General features: G+C 38.2%; 1 protein-coding gene across 1 annotated transcript; it reads left to right on the top strand.

The window, feature by feature from the left end:
- The first annotated feature begins 7,362 nt into the window (after positions 1 to 7,362).
- On the top strand, positions 7,363 to 8,228 carry LOC118028943 (auxin-responsive protein SAUR21-like). Its single transcript, XM_035032693.2, has one exon. It carries the CDS (start codon positions 7,432 to 7,434, stop codon positions 7,720 to 7,722), a length of 291 nt encoding a protein of 96 aa, XP_034888584.1. The 5' UTR covers positions 7,363 to 7,431; the 3' UTR covers positions 7,723 to 8,228.
- Positions 8,229 to 15,879: the final 7,651 nt, after the last annotated feature.

The raw sequence follows: 15,879 nt of genomic DNA, 5'->3' as shown, positions 1-15,879 counted from the left end.
ACCAAATAGAATTAAATTAATATAATGCAAATGCAAATTTGTACCTATAAAATAAATCAACTTATATAAATTATTTATGTTATATGCATATTAAAAATTATCCCACTATTATAGAATAAGATTCTAATATAGGTTGTTGTAATCATTACAGTTACTCATGTATCTATCAGAATAAGATTCTAATATAGGATGTTGTAATCATTACAGTTACTCATGTATCTATCAGAATAGGATTCTAATATAGGATGTTGTAATCATTACAATTACTGCAGTGTTCTACTGCCTGTATATAAATAGGAAGGTTGGTTAAGACACAACCCAACACATTCCATTATTCTCAACTTGGTATCAGAGCCACAAAATCCTAAAATAAATTAAACCTAATTTTCTCACAGCCTCCCAACCTTCCTTTTTCAATGGAACAACCACCACATACATCTTCAAATTCTGCAGCCCCAGCAGTCCAGCTTTCTTCTTCTCCGACAGTGCAACCCTCTTCTCTTGCAGCGCCTCCTCTGCTTTTCTCTACTACGTCACCCCCTGGATTCTCCTCTGCCATGGCTGGTGAATGCCTCCTTTTGCAGCCCACGTTTGCTGCCTCTACTGCCGCAAGCATTATCTCCCTTTCTCATACTCATCAAGTCATCTCCCTCAAATTAACAAACACCAATTATTTATATTGGCGTATGCAAATGCTGCCTTATCTCCTAGGCCAAGGAGTTTTTGGTTTTGTTGATGGCTCCAACACATGTCCATCAACACATGTTCTTGCCCATGATGGTATCTCTCTTAAGGTAAATCCGCTTTTTCAAACCTGGAAACAACAGGACCAACTCATTCTAAGTGCTCTTCTTTCCTTCCTATCTATGGAAGTTTTGCATCTTGTTGTTGGCTGTCAAAGTTCTTGTTCAGCTTGGGGCACTCTTGAGCGAGCTCTCGCTTCCACCTCCAACTCTTGTATTATACAACTTCACGGCTCTCTTCAGGATCTTCGACAGGGTGATGAATCAGTAACTCAATTTATGCAAAAAGAGAAGGCCTTATTTGATGAATTGGCCGCTGCTGGTCGGCCAGTTTCACTTGAAGATTTCAATTTATATGTGTTTCGTGGTCTTCGGGGAGAGTTTAAAGACTTAGTTACCAGTCTTATTACCAAGGCTAAACCTTTATCATATGCAGATCTTCACAGCCATCTCCTCATATATGAATTTCTTCACAAATCTTCTGCTGCCATACATGCTCCTCTGCTACCCACACCCATCATTCCATCTTCTGCTCTTGTTGCATAGCACCAGACTTTTGGCAATTCTGGCCGTAGTAGGGGCCGCTTCAACGGTGGCTGGCGTCCCAACCAGTCCAACAGTAGAGGCAACCGATTTGCTGGCTCCAGACCTGATCACCGTAGCTTCCAAAACTTCTCCTTCGGTGACAATAGGCAGGGCTCTTGGCAGCGTAATAGGGGGCAGAATCCACGCTGCCAACTGTGGCAGAATTTCAGCCATGCAGCTCCCCATTGCCCTCAATTCCAGCAGCGAGGTTATGGCCAACAACCTACAGCCAACCTGGTGCAGCGCAATCTCTCCTCAACCGGTTCTGTTGATTGGTTTCCAGATACCGGTGCCAATCAACACGTCACACCTGATCTTGCCACCTTGACCGCTTCAGAACCGTACCTTGGTAATGATAATTTGCATGTTGGTGATGGTAAGGGCCTTCCTATATCTCATCTTGGTCATACAAAAATATATACACCACATCGTTCTTTCACCTTATCTAATGTTCTTCATGTTCCTGCAATCACAAAACCTCTGCTCTCTGTTCAGAAATTTTGTCTTGATAATAATGTTTATTTTGAATTTCACCCTCGTGTGTTTTATGTCAAGGATTTCAACACGCATGAAGTCCTTCTCTCAAATCAGAGTAAAGATGGTCTCTATGCCCTGACCAAGTCTTCCGTCACATCAGTTCCTCAAGCCTATTGGTCTCCCTGCACTTCTGCCTCTGCCGATTTATGGCATCGTCGACTAGGTCATCCTACTTCACATATCTTTCAATTATTAATCTTGAAAAATAAGATTATTTGTAACAACAAACATCTTAATTTTCAATGTCAAAGTTGTCCTTTAGGAAAATCATCGCGTTTGTCTTTAGGACCTACTGGTCACAAAACTTCTGCTCCACTTGAATTAATTTTTAGTGATGTATAGGGCCTTGCTCCTCTTTTTTCTTCAGATGACTATCGTTATTTTGTTATCTTCGTTGATGCTTATACTAAATATGTAAGGTATTATCCTCTAGTTGTCAAGTCTGATGTTTACTCTGTTTTTCATCAATTTCAGACTCTTGTCGAACGTCAATTTTCCTTAAAAATAAAATCTGTTCAAACTGATTGGGCAGTGAATACCGAAAACTATCCACATTTTTTCAGACCATTGGTATTCATCATCGTCTGATTTTTCCCCACACTCATGAACAAAATGGAATAGTAGAGCGTCGTCATAGGTATATTGTGGAAATAGGTCTTACTCTTTTAGGGCAATGTAAAACACCTTTTCGATTATGGAATTATGCTTTTGAAACCTCTGTTTATCTTATAAATCGCATGCCTACTCCTATTCTTGCCCATTGCTCTCTGTTTGATTGTTTATTTCAACAGTCTCCTGATTATCATTTTTTGCGTACCTTTGGGTGTCTCTGTTTTTCTTTTCTGCGTCCATATAATAATCATAAATTGGATTTTTGTTCCTCTCCATGTATGTTTTTTGGATATAGTTCCTCGCATCTTGGTTATCGATGTCTTGACATTGCATCTCACCGTATTTATATTTCCCGTCATGTCCGCTTCCATGAACATGTGTTTCCATTTGATAATTCTGAACAGATTGCAAAGGTCTCCACCACAACCCCCACCCCACCCGCTACTGTCACCCTCCCAAATTTGCTAAACCACCCACCGCTACCCGCTTTCACTAGCCACCCAAACAGCCCACAACACTCCGCTTTGCCACTCCAAACAGCCACCCGACCACAACCTCCACCCATCCCTTAGCCATCATCCCATGCTTGTTTATCTAACCCTTATGATGCAGGTTCAAATCGTCAATTGGTCTCCTCTCCTCATGGTCTTGGGGCACTTTCTAGTCCCTCCTCTGCTTCGCCCTCCCTGTCCAGCACTTCTGCAGCTTCAGTCTCTACCTCCAACCCCTCCTCTACTGACAGTCCTGTGCTTGAGGCTGCTTCTTTATCATCCTCTCCCGCTGGTCTGCAACTTATGGTTGATTTGTCTTTTTATCAGCTGCCACAGGTCTCCTCGCTACAACCATCTTCCCCTGCGTCTCCACCAGCACACAGCAGACATCCTATGACTCTTAGACCGCGGCAACCGAAGACAGTTAATCTGGTTGCTTCAGTTGTCGCTACTTCTACTTGCACATGGGTACTGTATTCTCCCTCTTCTAAAGCCTTTTGCATTCTCTGATGCTGACCGGTATGCAATTTGGCATAATGCTATGTGTGATAAGATCGCCGCTTTATGCGAAAATCGAACTTGGTCTTTGGTTCCATTTCATCCTTCGATGAACGTTGTTGGCAGTAGATGGGTATATCAGATCAAATGTTGTGTTGATGGTAGTATTGAGCGCTATAAAGCGCGCCTTGTTGCTAGAGGTTTTACCCAGCAGGAAGGTATTGATTATTCTGAAACCTTCAGTCCAGTTATTAAGCAGGCCACTGTCCGATTGGTTTTCTCTATTGCGGTTTCGCGAAATTAGAAGATTCATCAGCTTGATATTCATAATGCCTTCCTCAATGGTGTTCTTACTGAAGAGGTCTACATGAAACAGCCTCCAGGTTTCGTTGACTCTTCTCTTCCATCTCATGTGTGCAGATTGCACAAATCATTGTATGGTTTGAAACAGGCATCGAGAGCATGGTACACTCGTCTAAGTGATTTTTTTGCTCTCCATCGGTTTCCGAGCTTCCAAGGTTGACACCTCCCCGTTTATCTTATCTAATGGTACTAATATCTTTTATCTCCTGGTGTATGTTGATGATATTCTGCTCACGGGTAGCAACTCTGCTATGCTCCATCACCTTATACAGTTACTCAACTCTGAGTTCAAGCTTCGTGACTTAGGTGCTGTTCACTACTTTCTGGGTATTGAAGTTCAGTCTACCAGTATGGGTTTAATGCTACGTCAACATAAATATATTCTTGACATCCTCACCCGAGCTGATATGACTTCCTGCAAACCAGTTGATACTCCAGTCTCCCCTTCGAAAGTCATTATATTACCGGATCATTCATTCTCTAATCCTACACGATTTCATCAAATCATGGGTGCTCTTCAATATCTTACCTTCACCCGTCCAGATATATGCTTAGCTGTTAACAAAGTCTGTCAGTTTATGCATGCTCCTACAGATTCTCATTGGGCCGCTGTCAAACGTATTTTACGCTATCTTAAAGGTACGGCATCTTATGGTTTCTATATCACTCGAGGCTCCTCTTTTGCTCTACATGGCTTTACAGATGCAGATTGGGCTGATAGTATTGATGATCGTAAGTCTACGGGCGACTATCTTGTCTTTTTTGGTCAGACGCCCATTTCTTGGAAATTTGGCAAGCAACGCACTGTTGCTCGCTCCTCTACTAAGGCTGAGTATAGAGCCCTTGCTGATGGTACCGCTGAAGTCATTTGGCTTCAATACTTGTTAACAAATTTGCAGGTTCCCTCAGTCTCTGACCTTACCATTTGGTGTGATAATCTTGGTGCTACCTATCTCTCAGCAAATCCTATCTTCCATGCTCGTACTAAGCATGTTGAAGTGGATTATCACTTTGTTCATGACCGTGTTGCCAAGAAAGAAATTCAGATTCGTTTTATTCCCTCTCGAGATCAACTTGCCGATGTCTTCACTAAACCGCTTCCTGTTGCATCCTTTACTGCTTTTCGATTCAAGCTTCGGGTTGATCCCCCACCCTCAGCTTGAGGGGGCATATTATAGAATATGATTCTAATATAGGATGTTGTAATCATTACAGTTACTCATGTATCTATCAGAATAGGATTCTAATATAGGATGTTGTAATCATTACAGTTACTACAGTGTTCTACTGCCTCTATATAAATAGGAAGGTTGGCTAAGGCACAACCCAACACATTCCATTATTCTCAACTCCAAACCAAGCGATCTCGGATTAGGTATATGCTGGATATAGTTAGTTGAAGTTTGGTAAATCAATTAACCCTTCGATTATCAGACAAGCTGTGGACTACTAGATAGTACATGACAAGTCACAACCATTGCTTTTTTCACTGTCTCCCACGTTATATTCAACCAATAGAAACTCATCTATAATCTTTATTTCCACACATATCACTCATTCATTGAATGTCCTGAACATGTCTCTCAAGCATATGTCCCTATTCCAAAAGTCAGTTGTGCGTTGTGTCAACATTTAATGTCCCACCATCCAATTTACAATCTTTAGCCTGGACCTCGATCAGGCTTATCTATGTGGTCGTAGGGCATTCTGGTGTTTAGACGTGTAGACATAGTAGGAGAGAGATGAATCCTCACTACCCTATTGTTGTTGATTAATTTGAAGGCAAGGTCACGTGATCCCTCATGAGATGTCCTAAGCAGACCCTAGCAAATGATTTCTAGCCGCTCCAAATGCTGGAGGTTTTTGTTTTTCTTCATGCTATTTCTTCTATAGATACGTACTGGTGTCTCAACCAAGTCATCACATTCTCCATTGAAATCTTTTCCTTAAGTGACAAACTCTCTTAAGTTCTTTTCTGAAAACATACATCAACAGTAACACCATGACTGGACATCTGGCTGCTGCTCTAGCCAAAAAAATTCTACGCCGATCTGTATGGAATGCAAGTAAACCAGCTTCGAGATCTTTAGATGTACCGAAAGGTTTCTTAGCTGTCTACATTGGCGAAAGAGAGAAGAAGCGATTTGTAGTTCCAGTGTCCTATCTGAATGAGCCTTCATTTCAAGATTTGCTTACTAAAGCTGAAGAGGAGTTTGGTTTCAATCATCCAATGGGTGGTTTGACAATTCCATGCAGAGAAGATAAATTCATTGATGTCCTTTCCAGCTTGAGTAGATCATAAATAGAGGCAATCATACTAACCAGATAGAACAAATTTGTATGGCATAAAGTGCCAATTTGATGTAAATACTTTCTGTTATAGAATCAAACTATTTCAACAAATGAGAAACCTTCTTTGATTCCTCATTTTCGTTTAATAAAACTTAATAAAACTATTTCATCAATCCAATATCATTGAAAGTTATCAATATGATGATTGCGTTAACTGATAGAAATGGCCGAAAATATTAAATCAAATATTTATTTGGTTTGACCTATAAGATTCCATGTCGACATTGATTGTTTAAACTCTGCCTTGCCCTTCTCACGCCCTCTTTTATTTATGTTTGTTTAACCTTGGTTAGTCTTTCTCTAACACTGTTCAGAAGTTCATGCTTAAATAGATATGGCCAGTACCACAATGAATACACAACAAGGCTCAATATATTTGGCCAAATAAATCTTCCTGGGGTTAGCATTGTTGCTTTCTGTCAACATACAGGAAAAAGTCTCTCTTGGTGGCAACCACATTTCTTTTTTCTTTTTTATTTTCTTATGATGGTTCATGGCTAGAAACAATTATATTGTCAATGACCAGCATTAATTTCATCATCTGCAGCGCCAACAAGATTTCTGAAATGTGGGTTAGGTTCTAAGAGGAAGGGGCATTGCCACCGGCTTCACATGCTCTTCACAAGGCCTTGTCTAGCAAGATTTTGTTTTTGTTTTTTTTACTTTTGTTTTTCTGGTGATCCATGAATGAGTTTTTGCTACAGCACTAAATGCTGGTGAAGGTTGCAGATTTATCAAGGCAAACCTTTCTGTTTTTAACCACACATCTCAATGGAAATTTCTAACAAGACAAATTTGGTCCAGGGGACCCCTTCACATCATTACCAACAATAACAAACTAGATGTCTGAAGCATGTCCTGCATTCTAATTTCTTCCACAGAAAAAATCCTCTTTCTGCAATTCATGAATTTGAAGTGGGCCACTCTTTTATGATTGTCTCCAAGAACTGCTTAGGGATAATGTGTACCAACAAAGTATACTGATTTAATTCATTATAATTTTCTTGATGATGAGTTGAAAGACAGGACCATGTGATCCTTCAGCTGCTTATGTCTGTAAGCAAACCCCACTTAGGCTGCTTCTCCTCTCATCCACACTTCATAGATTTTCCACGTACTAAATCCATCTATATATAAATTCATCTCCCCACAACCACATCAAGTCCTCACATTCTCTCATAGAAAGCAAATCCTCCTCCACATTACTCTAAGATCATCTTTTTTTCTAGCAGAATAATACAGATCACACAATGGCCATCCTTCTTAAGGGTATCATGACTGCTAAGCAAATTCTCCGTCGGTCAAATTTGCTTGCTAATCAAGCAACCGAAGTTCCTAAAGGCTTCTTTGCGGTCTATGTTGGAGAGAGCCAAAAGAAAAGATTCAATGTTCCAATCTCATTCTTGAATCAACCTTCATTCCAAGAATTGCTAAGAATAGCCGAAGAAGAATTCGGATATAATCATCCGATGGGCGGTCTTACACTTCCTTGCCGAGAAGATACCTTTATTGACATCATTTCAGGCTTGAATTTATCATAACACAGAGCAGGAATTAATTTGCTTCAAAACTTTTGTACATCATTTACTTTTGGTAGAGACAAATGAGATGGGAAATGTCCACCCATAATAGAATTTATTAATACAGATCTGCAGAGTTGCTCTCACTTTCTCACTATCATTATTCAAAATTAGAAAATTGTCTCAAAGATCTATGATCCTGACTTGAAAATCTTGAAACCTGTTGAGAAGATAAGTTGAAGTTGATCTGCTGTTGAAGTTATCTGCTAGAACTCCAGCTGGTATAGATGAACTGATTGAGTTGGACTCAATCACTTGTGGCTCCTACTTTCTAGGCATACGTTTGTATATATATACCTGATGTAAACACCTCTGCTTCAATGAGAAATTAATAAAACAGTTCTACATTCTTCTTCATCATCTAGTTTTCATGGTATCAGAGCATATGAAACTCTAAAACCAAACTTCCGCAAAATTCTCCAATGGAGGACAGTGTTGATTCAACAAGTATCAACAAAAATACTACGCTTCCAAACATGACCTTTTTAACCATTGATCCTTCTGATCCTTTTTTTATTCATGCATCAGATCATCCAAGCATGACTCTTGTTCTGAAAGTTCTTGATGGAACCAACTACTCCATGTGGAGACGCTCCATTTTAATAAGTCTCAGAGCCAAAAACAAGTTGGGATTCATCAATGGAACCATATCCATACCAGATGAATCTGATCCTAAATACATGTTATGGCAACGATGCAATGATATGGTTTTTTCTTGGATTCTCAACTCCTTAAATCAAGAGCTTGCTAACAGTGTTCTCTATGTTGAAACCCCCTCTGAAATCTGGTTGGACCTACAAGAACAATTCTCACAAGGTGATTTTTCTCATCATTATCAACTTCAGCGTTCCATAGTAGAATTGCAGCAAAATCAGGATTCTATCTTCAGTTATTGCACCAAAATAAAAACATTGTGGGATGAATTAAAAATGAGCAGTCCAGCTATTCAGTGCACTTGTGGGTGGAATGAAACAATTGTCAAACAATGAGGAAAAGACGAGACTTGGTCAGTTTCTTATGGGATTAAATGAGAGCTATTAAGCTATTAGAGGGCAAATCATGCTCATGCAACCTTTACCAACTGTTAAGAAAGCATACTCACTCTTATGTGAGGAAGAAAAACAGCGTGGACTGGTTGAGCACAAGGTTACTGAACAGGTTCACGCCATGAATGTCAAAAGACCAGGTTATACTTCACAACGACCAGGCTATACTTCAAAAGATTTCTCTCGAAATTTGATGCTTGGCTCATCAACAATACAAGGATCCAAGAAACGACTTCACTGCTCCTACTGTGATGGAACAACACATACAGTGGGGAGATGTTTCTATTTGATTGGGTTTCCTGTTGGTCATGCTCTTCATGGCAGGAATGTCCAACCTAGGAATCGAGCTCAAAAGGTGGTTGCAAATCAAACAGGGACTGAATCATCTCACACCAACATCAAATCTGTTCAAATCTCTGATCAGCCTCTTCAATTCACTCCTGAAGAATTTTCACAAATCAAAGCTTTCTTCCAAACCGAGAAATCCACAGTCTCTGCAAACTATACAGGTAACTCCACTCCATTTTGTTCATCATCCACAACTCACAATTCCGAGTTTATTCAATGGATCATTGACAGTGGAGCTACTAACCATATAGCTACTTCAGTTGTTGATAAAGTCATTGTTCCCATGTTCTCTCAAGTCACCTTACCAAACAGTTCCCATGCAAAAATTACCAATGCTGGCTCTGCATATATTACCAAAAATATACATGTTCATGATGTTCTTTGTGCACCCTCATTCCATGTGAATCTGCTTTCCGTTAGTCAACTCACATCTGCTTTAAATTGTTCTGTCCACTTCTTTCCCACTTTCTGTATATTGCAGGACCTTGCTACGAAGAGGATGATTGGCCTGGGGAAGCAGAGTAAGGGACTATACTACCTTATGCCACAATCAGGATCACATCCAACAACACCGATCTCATATCAAGTCTCTTTCCCATAAGGAGTTGTTTGGCATAACAGATTAGGACGTCCATCAAAATTACCCTCTCAGTTTCTGTCAAAATTAATCCCATCCTTTGTTTATGATTCGCAACATTCATGTGAAGTTTGTCCTTTGGCAAAACAAACCAGGTTATCTTTTCCCATTAGCTCAATTCAAAGTACCAAAATTTTTGATCTTATACACTGTGATATTTGGGGTCCACAAAAGATTGAAACACACTCTGGTGCACATTATTTTTTAACTATTGTGGATGACTACTCTCGTTTTACATGGATTTTCCTTATGAAATTCAAATCTAAAACATAAGGGTTGTTAAAATCATTCATCACTTTTGTTCACACTCAATTTAACTGTCAAGTTAAAATTATACGTAGTGATAATGGGCTGGAATTTATCTCTCTAAAGCCATTTCTTTCTACCCATGGCATTTTGCTTCAAAATTCATGTCCATACACACCTCAACAAAATGGTGTTGTTGAACGAAAACATAGACACCTGCTAAATGTTGGTCGTGCCTTGCGATTCCAAGCAAATTTACCATTAAAATTTTGGGGAGAGAGTTTGCTTACTACCACCTATCTTATAAATTGTCTTCCCACTCTAGTTTTGAGTCACAAATCACCATATGAACTCTTGTACGGAAAAACACCTGCATATACACATCTACGTGCTTTTGGTTGTTTATGTTATGCCACCAACTTACAACCTTTAACCAAATTTTCACCAAGAGCTCGTCAATGCATTTTTGTTGGATATCCTTCTAATCAAAAAGCATATCGCGTTTATGATCTCACCACTCGGCAGTTTTTTACTAGTCGAGATGTTATTTTTCATGAAAACACATTTCCTTTTTTTAACCACACTTCAGAAAATCCTCCTCCACAATCATCTCTGCCACCCATATTTCCTGAGTCCAATAACAGTCTACTTCCACAAACACTACCTTCTTCTCCTTTACCTCCCGAAACCCCTACCACTCCATTATCTCCTTCTTCCTCAAAATCCCCATTGCCACCATCATCAAATCCCACACAGTCTCTTTTTCTCCAAACCAACACACCTGCTCCTATACTACGTCGCAACGATCGGCCTCGACAATCCTCTGTTCTTCTCCATGATTTTCATTGTGGCCAGGTTGGTATGTCATCACTCTCTGCATCCACAACCAAGTCATCCTCTTCACGGTCAGGTACTCAATATCCGTTATCCAGTTTTATTTCCTATCAGTCATTATCTCCTTCTCATCAGCTATTTGTTAACACCATCACTAGCACTCTTGAACTTACAACATATGAGCAGGCACTAAGTGATCCTAAATGGTGTGAAGCAATGAGAATTGAGCTCACTAATTAGTACTTAAAAGTGCATGTTTATCAAGGTTTTATATCATCATTTTGCACTTGAAGTATCAATAACTCCTTAACTAAAGCATGTTTTATAATAACAAGTTTGATACTATAAGATACCTTAATTTATGGTAAATGATCATCTTAAATGCAGGCCTATCACATAAATAAAAGGATTGATTGATGAGTTTAAGTATTGAAAGTGAAAGGACAAAGAGATGGCCAAACTTAGAAAAGAGATGCCGGTGCAGTCCAAACTGGAACATTGCTCGGTAATTGGATCATATTTGGAGCTCTAGATCTCAGATTTAGGTCCATTTTATATGGATGGAAAGGTAAGACAAAGGCCTACAACTTTCATGAGGAGCCCAAGATTTAAAAAGGCCGTTTTGAAGTCCAAACTGAAGGAACAACGAAGAAGTCCAAAGCTGTCCTGCAGCCCAGACACTATTTAGTGTTCAACCCATATCTTGAGTTCTAGAAGTCCAAATGACCTCATCTTTTTTTGTTGGAAAGCTGAGACAATTTCCTAGAACATTCCTGAGGATTCTGGGCAAATTATGATGTTAGCAATGACGTCTTGTTCAGACAAGAAGATAAGGATTGTCACCAAGTCAAGATGTGGCCACCCACTCATCAATTAATTAACAAATCAATAGTTCCAAATTTTGGCCTATAAAAGGAGGCACTTACCATGTATTGAGGCATCTTGGTTTCCAGATCAAGATCATGCTCTTGCTTTCTCTCTTTGTATTGCTTATGTTTTGCTTTCATTAATATCAAGTTTATGCACTTAATTTCCTTTTCTTTACTTAGTTAATTTCTTTCTCATTTATGTTCTTATCTTGTTCATTTATGTTTCTTTCTTTCATTATGTTCAGCTAAGTTAATTATGTCAAGGTGAAAAGGGTACACTAATGGTGTAAGAATAAGTATAATATAAACTTAACATGGACCTTAACGTTGGATACTAACATGTTTTATATTTGTTATCTTGTTCACTTTTAATACTTTGCTTGTTAAATGGTTAATCTAGATTTATGTTGTATAACACTTGGTACAAAAAATACTTGGCACTTTCGTAGCTCATACTGTATGGTATAACCGACACCTGAGCTATGAAAGGAACTTGATTTGTTGTTAACATAAGTTATAATCATGAATGCCTGCCAACATTTACAAGTATTAGCTTTTATTCGAATAAGATAACTAATGTAATCATGTTAACAATTTATAATTTGATTGGAACCTCCTTTATGTGTGGTTTTCCAATTGAGTAATAAGAGTTTATACTATACTTGTTTGAAGTACCATTAGTGGATCCTCTAACCTTGACATTTGTTTTTCATTGTTTAATCCTTACATTAATCTTTCATCTCAAAGTTCTCATTAATTTCTTCCTTCTCTTCTTTATTATTGTTGTTGTTGTTGTTGTTGTTGTTATTATTATTATTATTATTATCTGTTCATAAACTCAGTATATCGGCTGGAAACCTGTGACCCGATCTTTTAGATCATTCTCAGGTATAACAACGCCACGTACTGAGTATTATTATTATTATTACTATTACTAGTACTACTATTGTTATTATTATTGTTATTGTTGTTATTGTTGTGTTGTTATTTATAATTTATACAATTAACCTCTCTGTGGTTCGACCCCGGTCTTGCCGGGTTATTTATTACTTCGACACTCCTGCACTTGGGAAAAGACATCAAGCTTTTGGTCGGGTTATTTATTACTGATGCATCTCATTTTAATTTTAAGCCAGGCATTATTCAACTTTTACCATCTTTTCATGGCTTAGACTTAGAAAATCCATACTTGCATTTAAGGGAATTTGAAGAGGTCTGTAATACCTATAATGACTCAAATTGTAGCATGAACACCATTCGATTAAAGCTTTTTCCTTTTTCATTAAAAGATAAAGCTAAAACATGGCTACAAAATTTAAGACCAGGATCCATTCGTGCTTGGGATAAAATGCAACAACAATTTTTAAAGAAGTTTTTTCCATCTCACAGAACAAACTCTTTCAAAAGACAAATTATCACTTTCACTCAAAAGCCAGGAGAAACATTTTACCAATGTTGGGATAGGTATCGAGATTTGCTTAATACTTGCCCACATCATGGTTTTGAAACATGGAGATTGGTTTCACATTTTTATGAAGGTTTAACACCTAGAGATAGGCAAATGGTTGAATTGATGTGCAATGGAACTTTCGAAGATAAAGACCCTAATGAAGCAATGGAGTACCTAGACTTGCTAGCCGAAAATGCTCAAAATTGGGACACCACAGGTACTTATGAGGCACCAAGTAAAACACAACCTCATACATCTAGTGGAGGTATGCACAACCTTAGGGAAGATCATGACCTCCAAGTCAAGTTTGCATCCTTAGCTAGAAAAGTCGAAGCACTTGAATTGAAAAAAAGTGGTCAATTAAAATTTGTTCAAGACATTGTGTGTCAAATCTGTGAAACCAATGAACATTCAACAAATGATTGTCCAACTTTGCCTTCTTTTAAGAAATGCCTCCATGAACAAGCCCATGCTTTAAACAGTTTCCAAAGACCCAACCATAACCCATACTCACAAACGTACAACCCTGGTTGGAGAAATCACCCAAATTTCAGTTGGAAGAGTGATATAAACAATGCACAAACTTCACAGCCACCGTTTCAAGCACACCATAATTTTCAAAATTCTCATGGATATGCACCTCCTTATGCTCCACCTCCTAGAAGAAATTTTAAGGAAACATTGCATGCATTCATTGAAAAGCAGGAGACAATCAACACTCAACTTGCTCATAGCATGACAGATTTTAAAGATGCTCTTGCAAAATTAACATCTGCTCTCAGTTTCCAAGAGAAAGGTAAGTTTCCATCTCAACCACAGCAAAATCCAAAGGGGCAATACAATGCAAATGCAAGTGGTTCTGGAAGCCAACACATGGATCAAGTCAAATCAGTCATCACTCTTCGTAGTGGTAAGGTTATTGAAAAACCTATTCTTGAACCTTGTGAGAAAGATGATGAGTCTATCTCTGAGGGTAAGGAAGGGGTTGAACCTGAACATTGCAAAGAAAAGACTGATTCCCCGCCAACACTTCCATTTCCTCATGCCATGACCAAACAAAGGAAAGTCAATCATAACTCTGAAATCTTTGAAACTTTCAAACAGGTAAGGATCAATATACCTTTGTTGGATGCTATTAAACAGGTTCCTTCCTATGCTAAATTTTTGAAAGATCTGTGCACCGTGAAGAGAAAACTCAATGTGAAAAAGAAAGCCTTTTTAGCCGAACAAGTAAGTGCCATTCTTCAAAACAATAATGCTTTGAAATATAAAGACCCTGGTTGTCCTACAATTTCTTGCTTTATTGGAGAACATAAAATTGAAAGAGCCTTACTTGATCTTGGAGCTAGTGTGAATTTACTTCCATATTCAATCTTTCAAAGTCTCAATCTAGGTGAGTTAAAACCAACTTCAGTAACTCTTTTACTTGCCGATAGATCTGTAAAAGTTCCTAGAGGAATAATCGAAGATGTGTTAGTACAAGTCGATAAATTCATTTATCCTGTGGATTTTATTGTCTTGGACACGTAACCTATTGAAGCATGTAATTCATTTCCTATTATTTTAGGACGTCCGTTTCTTGCAACTTCTAATGCATTGATTAATTGTAGGAATGGACTCATGAAGTTATCTTTTGGAAATATGACATTGGAGATGAATATTTTCAACATTTGCAAGCAACCTGGAGATGATAATGATTTACAAGAAGTAGATCTTATTGAAGAATTAGTTCATGATCAACTTGAATCTACTTTGAGTAAAACTGAGTTGGATGAATTTGAAGATTTTCAAATGATTTATTCTCAAGAAGAAATCACGGATGAAAAAGGCACCAAAAATATTGATGCTGATCTTGTGTCAAAAGTGACAACAGATTTGACATTTGACATCCCACCAATCGATGATTACTTTCCTAAAGAATTCTTACTTTCTCTCGGTTCAATGCCTTGGTTTGCTAAAAATATCAATTTTCTTGCAACAGGAGATTTGCCAGCTCACTGGAGTACCGAAGACAAAGGAAAGTTTTTGAACAAAGTGAAGAACTCTTACTTAGATGACCCTTACTTATTCAAAAATTGTCCTAATCAAATATTTCAAAAATGCATTCCCGATAATGAGGTAAGTAATGTCATTAAACTTTGTCATTCTGAAGCATGTGGGAGTCAATTCTCATCAAGAGAGACGACTGCAAAAATCTTACAAAATGGATTTTATTGGCCCACCATGTTCAAGGACACACATGCATTCTGCAAAACTTGTGAAAATTGTCAAAAAGTTGATACTGGTCAAAAAGTTTTGCTTTATAATTCTCAACTCCATTTATTTCCTGAAAAACTAAGATCAAGATGGAGCGGTCCATTTATTTTGAAACATGTGTATCCTTATGGGGCCCTTGATATTGAGAATCCAAAGAATGACAATGTTTTGAAGGTAAATGAACATCGTTTAAAAGCTTACTTTGATAAGTTTCCTAGTGAAAATGAATCCATTGGTTTGAATAATCTTATTGATAAAGGTTGATTATTTTGTTTTTCTCACATTTTTTTTTGTTGCTTTTTAGTGTGACTTTTGTTTTGCTAGTCTCTCACCCCGGTCAAATGGAGGATAACGGTACTCCGTGACTTAAGTCGGTCCTTTCAGTTTCCCAAATAACTGATATTTGTATATATTTGTACAATTCTTAGCTTT

Source organism: Populus alba, chromosome 4, assembly GCF_005239225.2.
Source record: "Populus alba chromosome 4, ASM523922v2, whole genome shotgun sequence".
In the NCBI taxonomy this organism is placed as follows: domain Eukaryota; kingdom Viridiplantae; phylum Streptophyta; class Magnoliopsida; order Malpighiales; family Salicaceae; genus Populus; species Populus alba.
Note: the sequence above shows the minus strand (reverse complement) of the source record. Positions and strands in the feature narration are given on the sequence as shown.